This window comes from Prionailurus bengalensis, chromosome D4 (assembly GCF_016509475.1).
Source record: "Prionailurus bengalensis isolate Pbe53 chromosome D4, Fcat_Pben_1.1_paternal_pri, whole genome shotgun sequence".
NCBI lineage: Eukaryota > Metazoa > Chordata > Mammalia > Carnivora > Felidae > Prionailurus > Prionailurus bengalensis.
In genome coordinates, this window is record NC_057359.1 from 73,782,208 (window position 1) to 73,797,111 (window position 14,904).

The following is a 14,904-nucleotide window of genomic DNA, read 5'->3' on the forward strand; positions in this document are numbered from 1 at the left end:
GAGATTGTCCACAGGGGAGGGGAGAGGAAGTGGTTCTTGTGGATGTCAGGAAAATGGAGAGAGTCACAGCTTCTACCTTGCAAGTTGTTGGAAGAAGGACCAAGACCCCACTGGTGAAGTGCTTCGCACTGTGCGAAGCATGGCGTGTGACAGGGATGTCTCAAGCTTAGGATGCTGGTAGCTCTGTCACTGTGAGGGCTTTCCTGCACTTTTGTGGGAAGGGACCGCCATCCTGGAGCTTAGGGCAGGGCAGGGTTATACAAAAAGCTACCAGTGAGCTCTGCAACTGCTCTGAGACTCGTTGGCCGATAGAGCTCTTCTGAAAGCTTTGCAGGCTGGCTGCCTCTGGGCTCAGTCTGCAAGGGGGAGCATTTCTGCCAGCCTCCTAGCTGGGGATGGAGCTCTCAACAGGTGGTTCTCCAAGGCTTTGGGTCTTTCTTCTGCTGCTCACTGGCCATAAGACCTCCCGAAGGCCTTAGCCACACCGAGCCTTTGTTTTTCCCTTCCTTGAATCGGGAGTAACTGTCCAAGCCCTCTCTACCTCTTCATGGAATTGTCAAGATCAAAATGAGAGCATGGATGGGGAAAGTGCTCTTTAAAATTGATGATGAGGTAAAACGAATTGTTATTTAGGCAGAATTCCAGGTTCAGAACAGAAACCGAGGAGGAAGTTTGGCTCAGGGAGATGAAGGGATTTGCTGAAGCCCAAACAGCTAGGTAGAGGCAGGGCCAGCTTTGTGGAGATGCAGCGTTTCCAAGCTGGAAAGGACCATGGTCCCTGTCTCACCGCTCACCCGACAGGGGAGCCTCACGAGACAGGTCGGCTCCCGCCCCCAGCTGGCTTCGTGCGGGGCATCTTGGGGTCTTTCTTTGCTGGGCGTGTCCTTCCCCTGCAGTGGGTTGGGGGTTCTGAGAAGTGGAAGGAATCTGTTGTTAAGTGGTAGGATTGCCTCACCGCATCCTCCCGGTTCCCCGAAGCCAAGGGGCGGCACTTTGTTCCCTTTCTCCTCTGATGCCTTTAGGAAGATCAGCTTCTGAGCACTTTGGGGCAGGAGAGGCAGGGCTGGCTCCCCCGGGGAACACTTAGCACAGGAGCCGGCCCCGCCCTGAAGGGTGACATCCCTGGGGGTTGGGTGGGGTAGCAGAACAGAGAAGAACCCCCAGCGCTATTAGATGATGCTGGTAACTACCCCAGCTCAGAGCCCTTGCATGTGCTGTTCCTTCTCTCTGGAACGATTTCTCCCGAGCACTTGCCTTGCTGGCCCTTCGGAGAGGCCTTCTCTGACCACCAGGCTCAAATAGGATCTCTCCCTTTTGGCCTTTTCACAACTGATAATGTTATTTAATTGTTTATTGGCTTATTATGTCTGCCACAACCTGAGGGCCAAAGCTCGGTCTCTCTTATTTGTTTCTTCACCCCCAGGACCTAGTATAGTCCCTGAAAATCAGCAGGTGCTCAACAAATATTTATTAGATAAATGAAGTACGGGTAATAACAACAGTAGCTGCTGTTTGTTGAGGTCTCGGACTGCTCTCGTTACTTACCCGCTCACTAGCTCTGAGAGGGAGGAATGTTACCACTCCCATTCTATAGACTTTCCTGAGGCAGACAGTCAGGAAGTGGCAAAGCTGGGATTCAACCAGGTCTGTCCAACTGCAAAACGGGGGAGGACCGCCTAGAAACACTGTTGTTTTCCTCTGTTCCAAGCCATCCAGCTCCTGCTCTTAGCTCCCTGGCTGAGCTCATATAATCGCAGCGCTGTGGGGTTATAATCAAATTCCAGTGGAGTCAGAAAGAGCCTGCCGTCCTCGGACCAGCATGTCCTAGAGTGGATGATGGCCCTGGGCTTGCTGGACCGCCCCACGTGCTGACTCCCCAGGGGCCGACTCCCTGGGTCTTAGCAGCGCCCTGGCGCTGGTGCCAAGGCTGGCCCGGGTTTGACCTCATCCCGGAAGTGCCTCCAGGAGCCAGAGCTCACCGAGGCCGTTACTTGCCAAGTTCTGCGCCAGGCCAAGGTGGAAAAGGCCCTCCCGGAAGGACTTTCTGGTCTAGTTGGGGAGACGAGCCTGCACTTAACAAGGTCAGATAGCAAAGCGAGATGTAAACGACAGCAGTGCCGGTGCCCAAGTCTGTTGGCGTGCTGCAGAGCTGAGTCGTCATCGATCACACCCAGCTCATGTGTCAGGCGCTGGTGGGGCTGTAGGAGGCCACATGACCATGCCTGCAAAGACTTTCTAAAGGGACCCGAGTTTCTGTTTGCATTCTGTTGGTGTGTCTGTCCAACTGCCCATCTGATCTCGGCCTTGTGATCAGAGAGTGTGCTGAGGTGGGAGGAGGGGAGGTTCTGCGAGCTGGAGGAGGGGTCCTGGCTCCACAGAGCATCAGAGGGCTGGAGACCTTGGCCCTCTGGGTTCCCCACGTGCTCCCCCAGCTGCTGCCTTGTGCTGCCTGTCCCCGGGGGTGACCTCACCATTGCTGCCCTGTGGCTCTCCACAGGCCTCCACTGTGTTGGGAACCAGCGCCTCCCACCCTTCCCCCAACCCGCGGGCACACCGCTCGCTCGCCAGCTGGCCCCCAAACCGGCTTCCCTGCTCCTCTGGCTGCCTCAATGTCACTGGGGATTGGTGTGCATTTGTGGCTTTTAGCGGGCATTCCCCTCCCTGCTTCAGCCTCGCCCTCTGGGGCCCGGGGATGGGCTTGGGCCTGGGAGCCCCCTGAACCAGGGAGCAGCCCTGACCATCCTTTTCTCTATTTTCCCTGACGTCAGAAGGCAGAGTGCTTATTCACTTTGGAAGCGCACTCACAGGAGCAGAAGAAGCGAGTGTGCTGGTGCCTGTCGGAGAACATCGCTAAGCAGCAACAGCTGGCGGCCTCGCCCCTGGAGAGCAAGGTAAGGGCCTTGCCAGTGGCCACAGCCCTGGCTGCCCGGCTTCCCCTCCGCCAGCCTGGACCCTCAAGCCTCCGAATTGAGCTTGGGACCAGCTCCAGCTTAGGACTTGGATCGGAGCAACAAGCTGTTGGCAAGGAGGCCCGTGCTTGAAGGTCTCTCCCCTTTGGCGTTTCACTGGGTCTGTGGGGTGGATTTCGATTTCACTGGGTCTGTTGAGTGGGTTTTACACTGCTCAGGTAGAGTGACAGAGCCTAATGGAGCATGGCCATCACCTCTCGGCTCTGTCCGATGGTTTGCCTGTGGCAAGGTCTAATTTGGATTGGCCTGCGACTGCTGCCTGGCATGTGGCCCCCCTTTGCTATTGGATAGGTCATGCCCAGGGGCAGCAAGCTGGTGCTTAACACTGGCCGAGGGGAGGCATTGTTGGGAGGAGATGTCTGAGACAGAAACTGTTCTAATTCGATGCAGGCCACAGCCAAGTGGAACCAAGTGGAGTTTGCTGGGGACTGGGGGCCGGCCAGCTGGAGTATCACGGAAGGTCAGCGCCTCCCAGCTGAGGCTGACCTGGGATAGGCACCCGTCAGCTGGTCCCGTGCCCCTATTAGAGGGGATGGGACGGGACCCGGACCATAGCCGTCCCCTTTGTCAGCCGGATGCCAGCCACAAGGCACAGTTGTATTTCCCATTTGAGGCCCACAGGTGGCTTCTCTTAGGTGGAAGTGTTGGAAATTTGGGGATTTGGTTTAGCTGGCTGTGAAAGGATCTGAGTTGTTGGTCTGTTGGCTCAGGGGGAGAGGGTGAATGACAGTGAGCGCCAGCCGGGAAACTTGCTGATCTCCTTTCTTCTCCCCCCTGCTTCCAGCAAGCATACGGCGGGGGCTGTGGGGACAGGCCTGCTGAGGGCAGAAGGTTCCTGGGCAGCCTCGTCTGGAACGGCAGTGGTGCACGGCCGCTCCCCAGCTCTTCCCTAAGGAAGGGAGTAAGAGTCCGAGAATTCTGTAATCCCAGACTTGAAAGTTATCTTGTTTTACGCTAGCCAGGGGTAGGAGTAACTCTGATGAGGGAGGATAGTGGGAAGAGCGGGGGGCTTCGAGTCACACTCTACTGCTGGCTGGTGCTGTGACCTTGGGCAAGTCGCTCTACTACCCAGTGCTTTGGCGTCCCCGTCTGGGGACAACGGTTCCTTCTCCGAAGGGTTGCTGGGAGGATGAAATGAGATGGTGCATATGCAGTCCGTGGCACAGTGCCCGGTATGCAGTAGGTGCTCAATCAATCATAGTTGATGGGTTGCGCACTGCCCCCACCTCTGTCCCAGCTGCTTCCTGCTACCGTCCCGCTGTCAGGTTCTTCTACTAAACAGAGACCTGTCTCTGAGGCTGTAGGCTGCTGGCTTGGTCACGGTCAGAAACCAGGCCACTCTCTTCACCGGGGTGGTCCCTGGGATGTCCCATGGCTGAACTCACACCCCCAGCTTTCTTATATTTGGCGCTTAGCTCTTTATGGTCTGGGGGAAAGAGTTCTTTCTGCTTTAACTTCAGAGTTTGCAGGCTCTGGAGTACATTGGCAATAATCTTCTCAGGGCCTTGGGAGGTCTCTCTGTCTTTGGTTGGGAGGAAAGTTTGAGCGACTGAAGATAGTATGAGTTTCTTTTCTTTCTTTCCTTCCTTTTTTTTTTTTTAAGTTTATTTATTTATTTTGAGAGAGAGAGAGAGAGAGTGCCCAAGCGGGGGAAGAGGCAGAGAGAGAGAGGGAGAGAGAGAATCACAATCACCGTCAGCGCAGGGCCCTTTGAGAGGCCTGAACCCGCGAACCGTGAGAGCACGACCTGAGCTGAAGTCAGACGCTTAAATGACTGAGCCACCGAGGCACCCTAGTCTGAGTTTCTGAGACGGGCTCTGGTCCCCGTAGGCTGCGGATTTGGCTGGCTGACGCTGGAAGGGCCTCAGGGTTTGGGGCCTGGCTTCAGGGCCATGCCAGGACATGCAGGAACCCTGGGCTGGCAACAGTTAGACACTTCTTCAAATCAAAACTCTTGAAGTGTGTGTTTAATGGAGAAGCTGTGTGTTGGGTGGAGAAGCATAAAGGAGGGCTTGACCACCGAGACAACCTCAGAGTTGCCTCCTTGCTGAAAATGGGGCCCTACCCCAGCCCTTGCACACCCCACTGGCTCGCTCCTTAGAAGGGAGTTATGTAAACATCTTTTGTTAGGTGAGCCCCTTGGGGTCTCAAGCGCAAGCTCCCTCACCCCCCACCCCCGGCATATACACTTAAAGAGCCTTAGCAACTTATTTCTTCTCGTGTCTTCCAAAAAGCTCCCTGAGAGAAGTTCTGGTAAATATGATTTTCTCATCCCGTAGAGTGGCCTGGTGGCCGTCCAGCTGGCCCAGCAGCTATCCACCAGTGCTCAGCTCTACCAGGTCCTGGCAGCCTCAGAGGTGACCACGGATGTCTTTGCCAAGGGCTGGTCCACAGCCTTTCTGCTAAGGTTGCTGACCTCCAGGGAGACAGAAAAGGGAAGGCCAAGCAAGCAGTGCTCAGGCCCCAGCTTCTTGCTTTTCAGGCAGAAAGAGCCCCACTTGATCAATTCGTCCTGACTGAGTAGCATGCCTTTTTTTTTTTTTTTAAAAACACCTTTTCTTTGTTCTTTCTGGGAATGCTCCACCTTCTGCTGTACAAGGGAACTGCTGGCCAGGCTGCTCCCTGCCCTAACTCAGATGCCTCTCCGGGGGAAGAGGGGTTTGCAAGACAGCTCCCCAAAGTCTCATGCTGTCTCTTCTCAACCCTGTTCCACAGTGTTTGCTGGCACTTTGGATTGAGGGACTCTTCAAACATCTCAAGGAACACAAAGTTCTTCCCAGATTTGTGAAACATAAATGGGATGCCCTGAATGTGAAATGCTTGTTGGGAAAGGTAGAGGGACCGGGAAGAAGGTGGATGCAAAGGACAACATAGATGCAGGTACCGCCACCTGCTCTGTGACCTTTGGCAGCTTCTTCCTCAGTGGTCCCTCATGTATTGGTCAGATGGATCTTTCTAGCTCTTGGAGCTTTGTGATTATCATGAAAGCTTACCATGGAAGATGATCCTGGAGGGCCTGGGGTCATCCAGTCTCCATCAGGGAACCAGACCCTGCGGATTTCCACATGACTTGACTGCCTGTCGACTCTGCTGCCTTTAGGGCCCAGAGCTTTTCTTTCCCCTCTTGGGGGTGCGGCGGTCACAGGCTTTCTGTGCTGTGTCTGAGGTGCCTGTGGGTTGCAGCTGGTGGGGAAGGGAGGATCCGGCTGTGGCAGCGTGGACACAATGAGGCAGTCAGTGTCCAGCCTCCTCCACCCCTTCTCTGGGGACCCCCTTGCCTTTCTCCGGCTCACTTTGAGCTGACCGTGGTGGGGAGGAGGCTCCGGGGTCGGGTCGGCCTGTATGAGCTCTCCCTCTCTCTGTAGAAATGAATGACCCAGCTTCCTTCTGCTCACCACACCCTTCTTTCTTATCAGAACCTGCCCACTTGCTTCTTTATCTGTTTCTGGAGGGAACCTACCTTTCTTCTGCCTGGGATACCTTTTACTAGACTCCCTGCCACAGGGAGTGCTATGATGCTTCTAATCTAGAATAACTCACAGGTGGTCCTGCCTGTGGCCACTGAGGTTCTGAGCCAGTAGGGAGAGACCACAGCATATTATTTTGGTTATTCAATCAAATATACATGATAAATGCCAGCTCTGTGCCAGATGCTAGGTCAGGTCCTTTGGGGTCACAGAGATGGATGAGACCTGTCCTATGGAACTCTCCTTTAATGGGGCAGAGGTGACTGGGAGTGGCAGTCCACTTATTAAAGGCGGTGCCCGATGGGACCTAAGAGCAGTCCGGTGGGGTCACGGCTGCACATCGATTGTTTGCTCGGTGAACCTCCACTGAGCCCCCACCACGTGCACAGCACTGGCCCAGGCGACGGGAAGCCTCCGAGGAGAGTGGGCTCCCGACAGCCATCAGGTATGAGAGGAGTGCGATGCGGTACCCGCTCTGTTCTCAGGGTGCTCCCTGACTCGATGGTGCGAATGCGCGGACGGATCACTCTTTCCCTGTGAGATCGCAGTCCGGTGGTGGAGACAGATATGCCAACAGATTGCTCAATAATAATATGGCAGGCGATATGGGAAACGTAAACTCTTACCACTCTGTGACCTCAGGGGAGGCACCGAGCCTTGCTGAGACTCAGTTTTTTCATCAGGAAAGTGGACGGATTAACAGGGTTCTCGTGAGGATTAACTCATGCAATGTGCACACAAGAAGAACTCTGTGAACTAGCTGCTATTATCATTATTTTAAAGCTCTGTCTGTATAGGAAGATTCATCTAGTGGCCTTGCTTATTGAAGCTGAATGCTGCTGCTCTGCGCTCATGCGATGATCGCTCCGTGCCACTTCCTGGTAACCACCTGCTGTATTCCAGGGCCCAGGCAGGGAAACTGAGGCCTCCTGGGTCTGCTCTGGCTGTGAGACTTCTCCCAGATGTGACGCCGAAGTGCATGCCACCTTGTCGTTTCCACTGGTCAGCTAGAGGCGGGGCCCCGGAGATGCCAGGGTCTGTCTGGGCACCTTAGAAAGGAACAGGGGCAGGTCCTGGAGTCAGGCAGCCCTGGCCAGAGTAGACAGCGAGCTAATTCCAGTTCTGTCTGGTTCCACAGAAACTCCACCCTTATGGCTCTCTCCAGCAGGAGATGGGGCCTGCCAACTCAACCAATGCTACCCAGGATAGAAGCTTTACCTCATCAGGACAGACTCTGATTGGCTGAGCAAACCCAAGGGCGGGACTCTGCTTCTGGCAACTTAACCCTTTCTTGGGCATCCCCTACCACACAGTAACCTCACCTCAACTGGACCCAAAACGGAGGACCAAGATGGTGGGCCTCGGGCCATCTGAAGGGAGTGGCCCCACAGGTGTGTGTGGACTGGCATCAGAAGGACCACAGTGGTATGAGAGGCCCTGTGGATACAGGCACACTGGCATCAGAAGGTCCCAAAAGGAGAAGACTCAAACCTTTTCCCTACAAGGAAGAAGGAGAAGAAATAGCATCTGGGCTTCCTGCGGTTCCAGTGCCTGCCTTGGGGGCAACAGGAGAGAGGTTGGCAGAGGTCAGCCCTGATGGAGAACAATCTCATCGTCCTCCACTGCCGGAAGATATCTCCACTCATTCACGTATTTTGCATCTGTACTCATTCATTCGTTTCTTAATTCAGCGGATATTTTGGGGACATCCACTTTATGCCAGGCTCTGGGCTAGGAGCTGAGGGTTCTGTGGAGAATGAGGTGGACATAGTCTCTGCTTCTGTCAAGATTTCAGTCCTGGTAGGGGAGCGAGCATTAAATAGATCAACACCAACACATACACACATGCACACACGTGATTACAAACTGATCATCTACGAAGAAAAAGATTCCTTTAAGAGAAAATATTATTTAGGTTGCTGTGTGTGGGGGGTTGTTGGTGGGGGGCAGTGAATATATCATAACTTTTAGGTTGAGACCTGCAGGCCAGAAAGGGGTTAGCCAGTCAGACTTTGGAAAGAGTGTTCCAGCAAATGGAAAAGCCTGTGGAGAGGAGAGATGGGAAGAAGGTTGGTGTGCTGGGGCCAACAGAAGCCAGGCCAGTGTGGCTAGAGCTGAGTGAAGAGGCGGACCAGATGAATGAGGGCCAGATCGTGTAGGGCCATGGTGGTTAATGTTTTACGGATTTCATTCTAGATACAGTGGGAAGCCACTGAAGGCTTTGAGAAAGGGAGTCAGTCTCAGGGACATTTCTAGAAGATCAGAGGGCCCAAGGAGGCATCCAAGTGGGTAGGAAGAGATGAGTTAGGGGGTCCCTTCAGTCTTCCAGGGGCTTGGTGGCCTATCCTAGGTAGGACCTAGGACCCTTCTGAGGGGCAATGGTTGCCTGTCCTAGGTAGTGGTTGGGGAGGTAGGTATGTGAATTTCCAGACCCTTGGATATGGTGGAGGCTCTGGGATAAGAAGAGAGAATTCCCTGCCCCCCACCTCCCCTTGTTCTCCTCTACTTTGTCTTGTTCTCTCAGTGACCTACTAGGACCTACTAAGGGACAGTGATTAGAGCCCTGCCGGCTCACTGCCTGGAGCCCAGGGTTGGACAGCTCTCATACCATTCTCTAACTGTCAAGACCTAGAGGGAGGGAAGCCCAAGGTCACGGGTCTGAGTGACATAGCTCGTACACAAAAGGTATGTGTAGGACCATAGTCACTTGCATAGAAAAAGGGGGTCAAAGAGGCTAGAGAGATGGCTCAGACCAGAGAAGCCCCTGGACCTTGGGTGGTCTCTGCATTGTGTCCTAGAAGACTGTCTCAGTGTCTTTAGAGAGGGCTCTTATGCCTGGTGAGGTTGCTTAGCTGCTGTGGCCACTTGAACTCCAAGAAACATGGCCCAGAAGAGACTATGTCCGTCACCTTCCATTTAGGCAAGATCGGACATCCCCTGAACAGGGGATGGGATGTATCTGCCAGCGACCAGGCTGATGCCCCCACCCCGCAGGGGAATAGGCTGGGGCTGCAGTGGGGCAACTGATACACAGCATCTGTCAGCCAGGACTCAGCCCGCAGGGTTAATTCTGAGAGGCGGAGCGGCTGCGTCTGCACAGACAGCAAGCTGCACTTTGATTTCATTTGATTCCCTTATAAAATGACATTAAGGGGAATGTGAGGCCCAGGAGAATCGCCTGTCTGGGAAGGCAGCGACCTTGACTCTCCCAGACCTGGTGACCTACCTCTGTCCACCAGACAGGTGCAGAGGACAGGAACCCTGGCCATTCTCTGAAATGGAGAACGAGAACATAACACCGAGCCCTGGGGACAGGGCTTTCCTCCCATCCGGTCCTGACAAGCTGCTGACTTGGGGTCCTAGGCCTAGCCACTTCCAGGGGGAGTAGACGTCAGCTCCTGGAGGGCCTGGGCCAGTCTTCCCGGTGACTGTGGTAAGCCCCAGCGCCACTGCTGCTCTGCCTCTCAAATCGATAAGACAATTCATTTGGCTTCATGGGCTGGAGAAGATGAAACATGACTGGGTGGCCACTACTCTTCGGCATCCCGGTCCGTCCCAGCCATCCAGGATGATGAACATGCTATCGAAAGTGCATCTGAGAGTCATAATCACGGGAAACATGGCTGGGCCCCGCCCTCCACATAAATCATGCTGAGAAGCCTACACAATGGCCTCTTTCCTGATGGTCCAATTGTCTTCGTTTGGTGTCTGGGGCTTGGGAGCCGGGAGGATGGGAGCACAACCATTTATTGTTGAAAAGGCCATCTGTGAGATTTGAATACAAAGTGATCCCTTAAGTTTCCTTCACACCCTCTGGTCCCGTTTTTTTGTGTTTGCTTATGTCTCAGGCACTGGGTCTTTTGAAACTCTGTCTCTCCTGTAAACAGCCATGCCCAGTCTCTGCTGGCCTGGCCTTTTGACCCTTTGGGAGCTGGAACCTATTGGAAATCATGATATTTATGGACGCCTTGTAAAAAAAATTCTTTCTTTAAAATATTTTTCATAAATTCTGCCACCAAAGCCCTCATTTCTTACACACGGCACCTAGTGAAGGCAGAGGGAATTTGTGGGAGGGTTCCGTACAGGGACAGCAGGGGCTTCTGAGATAGCGACTGGGGTCCCCAGGCATTATCTCCCCAGGCCACCAGCAGCCTCACTGTATAGATGAAAGGGACTAAGACTCGGAGAAGTTAAATGATATATCCAAGGTCACACAGCTAGTAAGAGGCTGAGCTAGTCTTCAAACCAAAGCCTTTCAGCCCTAACCGATTGCTGTTCCCAGATGCAAAGTTCTACTTTTTAGGGATGGAAGTAGAGAAATCAATCATCTCCTGGAAGAGGCAGGAGGGTGATAGCCTTCATGTAGAAGCCATGGCCCTTTAAGCTCTGGAGGAGATGCTTTAGGACGAATGAATGAGACGTCTCCTCCATATCGCAGAGAACAAGCTTCCAAAGTTTGTGTGTCTGAGGGGTGGCCCAGAAAAGATCAGGAGCTTCATGCCAGATTTGATATGAAAAGCGGGGTGGAGCTCCTTAAGACGGGATCACAGGGGCACCGGCACGGTCGGCTGATGCCCCTTCCCCTTTTGAATCTGGTGTTTAAGAGGATCAGCAGACACAGTATTGGGTACCCAGCAGCGAAGGAACTGTGGCCAAAGGCAGAAAGGGACAGCTTCAGGTTCAGGACCTGGTATGGTTGAACATGAGTCTTGGAAGCAGGCCTTTGACTCAAGCCTCGCTGAGGGTGGGAAGAGTCTGCTCTGGGTTGTGGGCCCAGATTTTGCTAATTGACTGGTTCCAAGTCTCAACCAAAAGTACCTGGGAATCAATTGGACTGGATTTCAGATATCCCCTCAGAAAGCACAGTCTTTCCCCTGAAAAGCTCAACCGTTTTCCCATCTCTCCAGCTTTCCTCTCTCTGCTGCTTGAGGCCCATTTGGCTACGGACAGACCACCTGCTTCACCGTCTTGCTTTTTGCCTCGGCTGTGGCGCTATTCTTGTTTTCGCTCTTAATGAAGACAGCATGACCTTACCTTCCATCCTCTCTTGACCTTATCTTCCCTTAAGCCTTTCTCTGAGCAGAGCCACCATCCTGCAATTGTTTCCTTATCCTTGGTTTAAGGGTAGAATAATAACACTAGGTGATTCGGGGAGCAGTTATACGGTGATCTGTGTTGTCCCTCCAATCCTCACTACGGCCTCATGAGGTTCATCGTCCCCATTACACATCGCCTCTCGTTACACCCAACTGGTAGATAAAGACGCCGAGTCTTAGAGAAGTTAAGGAACTTGCCCAAGGACACACAGCTAGGGTGGCTAGGATTGGTACATGGCAGCCCAGCTCCAGAGCACCTGCTTTTGACTGCTCTGTGCTACTGCTTCCCGGCAGTCACAGACCATCCAAGCTGTGTCCAGACCATTTGGGAAGCTGTCATCAGAGTAAAGCCTAGGTCTCGGCTCAAGAGACCTCAAGTCTCTTCCTGGGTGCACTGTACTCCTGCTTTGTGGTTGCAGCCCAGCCACGCTGCATTATTTCCCCTTCTAACTCCTGGTGCACATTCACATTTAGGCTGTTTCTTCCGCCCAAGGTTGCCTGCCCTGCTCTGCTCTCCCTGTCAGACACAATCCTCAGCCTTTAAGGTTTGGTCACTCTCCTGAGACACCTTTCTCAGGCGTGCATCAGAAGTCATGGCTTCCTCCTCTGTGCTCCCATGGTATTTTGTTCATCCTTAGCACAGTGTGTTAAGCAGATATGTCTCATCTGCAAGACTGAACTCCTTGGGAGCCAGTGGAGGTCATAATCTTATTTATTTCTTCTTCTGTGACTGCCCCATCCTTAGTACATGCTCAGTAGATGTTGTAGAATTGAATTGGGTCATATGATTCAAGCCTCTCATATTCTAGAATTTAAATGAGGAAACTGAGGCTCAAAAAAAAGGAAGTGACCTGGCCACGGTCATGGGACAAGTTAGTGGCCAAGTCAGGGTTAGAAGTCAGGTCTCCTGACTCTGTTGTCTCAAAGCTTTCTCTGTTGTACCTCCAATTTGTGAGACCATAGCCTGGATCCCCACTTAGCTTATTAAGCAATCTGGCCAGGTTCATTTCAGGGTCATAGATACTACCGTATTCCGTGCTGACTCCTGGCATGCTTGGAGGCGAAGGAGAACTGACCAGAACTGCTCTCATAGTTCTCTTCCCCCGGTGTGTGGGACTCCCTTCTCCCTGAGCCCCTTTCCCTCAGAGAAAACTGGAGCAGGATTCTGAAGGTCTTGGTTCGAATCCTGATTTTGCTGGTAACTCACTGTGTGGCTTTGTGCAAATTGCTTTATCTCTCTGATCATCTGTTTTCTTTACCAAGAAAAATGAGGGAGTTGAATGTGGGTGATCTTCAGGAGTCATCTTCAAAGCCTCAGGACTTTAATAGCACATTAAAGGAAGAAAGAAAAGACATTTTGGTCTTCACGTTGAAACAAGGGTGTATGCGCATGGATATATACAAATGCTGTACGTGGCTGATATTCATCACGTACTTGCGACACATAGGTATACTTGTGGATTTTATATGGGAAGGGTCCTCATCACCGGTACCCACATTATAAACACACCCCTCCCTGCTCCCCACCCAGAGATGCCTCCTTCCAGGCTGGCCCCTGGGAAGCCAGTTATAAGGAGCTCTCCAACCCAGAGTCTTCCCCTCTTCCTTCTTCCTTTCTATGCACTGCACTCTTTTGTTTGAACTTCACATATATATGTATGCACGTGTGTTGTTTAACTTTCCCAACTACTGAGTTTATGGCCTAAGCTAACTTTCAAGTGAAATCTGCAGTAATCAATATGCAGTGCCTTTCATTTCTCATGTGGTCAGATTCTCCTTTGGACTCTTCCCCAGAAGTCACCATTGACTTGTTTCGTTGACTTTACTGTGCATCTTCTTGTACTCAAACCCTGCTGCAGGTAAACTTTCTACGACAGTATCTTTGAAATGTCCGTGGTTTTCTGTTATGGTGTTCTGTTGGTCCTTGTGGAAGAACATTCAGGGTTCAGTGGGCTAGCTTAGGAAGCTGACCACCATTTATAACACTGATATCAGGGAGAAAATGCATTCCGAGACCCTAATCAACTCTCAGATGGACTTTGGGAACACGACTCGGCACATATCCCAAAGCAGATGAATGTAGCGTTTATTTTATGAACCACTAGAATTTTGATAGAACCATAGACCCTGGGAACATGGAACTGAAAATCATCCCTCCTCTTACACCAAGATCAACTGATTAATAAGCTGATTTATAGAAACCAAGACCAAGTTGGGGCACCTGGGTGGCTCGGTCTGTTGAGCGTCTGACTTCATTCAGTTCAGGTCATGATCTCACTGTTTGTGGGTTCGAGCCCTGCATTGGGCTCTGTGCTGACCATTCAGAGCCTAGAGCCTGCTTCAGATTCTGTGCTTCCCTCCCTCTGCCCATCCCCCACTCATGCTCTGTTTCTCTCTCTCAAAAATAAACATTAAAAAAAAAAGAAGAAGAAAAAGAAATCAAGACCAAGAGAGGGGTAAGAACTTGGCCAAGGGCCAAGCAGTTGGTCTAGAGTTCTAAGTAGGATGCAAACCCCTAGCTTCTAGCCCAGTGCTCCTCTTTAATGACTTTTGAAGACTCGGCCAGGTTGATGGCAGGGAGGGACACAGATTGTCCTAGAGATGCTCCCCTTGTCTCACTCAGCTGTGTTGTCACTAGGAAAAGTAAGTCACCACTTCGGGCTGTAATGGAAATAGTGAGAAAGAAATGGTCCAGTTCATGGTCCAGGGGAAGAGGTTGTCTAGTCAGCTGGCTGGTCTATAAATTCCGGGTGTGTTCTTGCTGCAGTGGAATGAATGGGGCCGCTGTTTTACCTGGAGCTCTGGGCATGGCAGGGCTGGTGGAGATGCTCCCTGTGGTCTGTTCTAAAAATAGTGGTGGGAATGTAGCTGAGGGGAAGAGGAGGGGGCTCCTTTGGGAGCTGGGTGGGGTGCCTCACCCCCTTCCTCTTCCTGCCGGGCCCTATGTGAGGAAGAGCCAGAGATTCAGAGGACTTAGATCTGGGAGGGTCCTGGAGCCGTCAGCCTTCACACCCAGTCCTGTAGGCCCAGAGAGGGGAAAGGACTGGCCAGAATCGTCGAGCCCAGGGAGAAGGTCCCAGCTGGCGGACTCTTTTCCTCCTGCTGCTTTAGCAGGGCAGCTGCAGCCCTTGTGAGGTTTTCTCTTACTGCCTCTGGGCGTGCACAGGGCCTGGGAACTCCTGGGGCCGGATGTGGTTGGGCTTCCTGAAAGTCGCCCAGCAGGCGAGGAGTACCGGCTAGTCTGCCCCAAGCCCTGACCTCTGCCAGCTGGCCTTCCCTTTGCTGGTGTCCCCACCCTTGCTAACTTGTTCTTCTGTCGCCCCCTGGACTGTCTGCAGGGATGGTGGACAAGGGCCTATAGGACAGAGGGCC

The 14,904-nt window shown here is 52.7% G+C and overlaps 1 protein-coding gene across 5 annotated transcripts in view; it reads left to right on the forward strand.

The window, feature by feature from the left end:
• Positions 1 to 14,904, forward strand: part of RGS3 (regulator of G protein signaling 3) — a 140,556-nt gene that overhangs the window by 81,687 nt on the left and 43,965 nt on the right. For 3 of the 5 annotated variants that reach the window (XM_043565887.1, XM_043565895.1, XM_043565888.1), the window contains one exon: positions 2,769 to 2,891. In XM_043565887.1, the coding sequence (XP_043421822.1) occupies positions 2,769 to 2,891 (123 nt within the window). Of the gene's footprint in view, positions 1 to 2,768; positions 2,892 to 7,574; positions 10,246 to 14,904 lie in introns of those variants that run through there. The other 2 variants (XM_043565896.1, XM_043565893.1) reach the window with 1 other exon arrangement.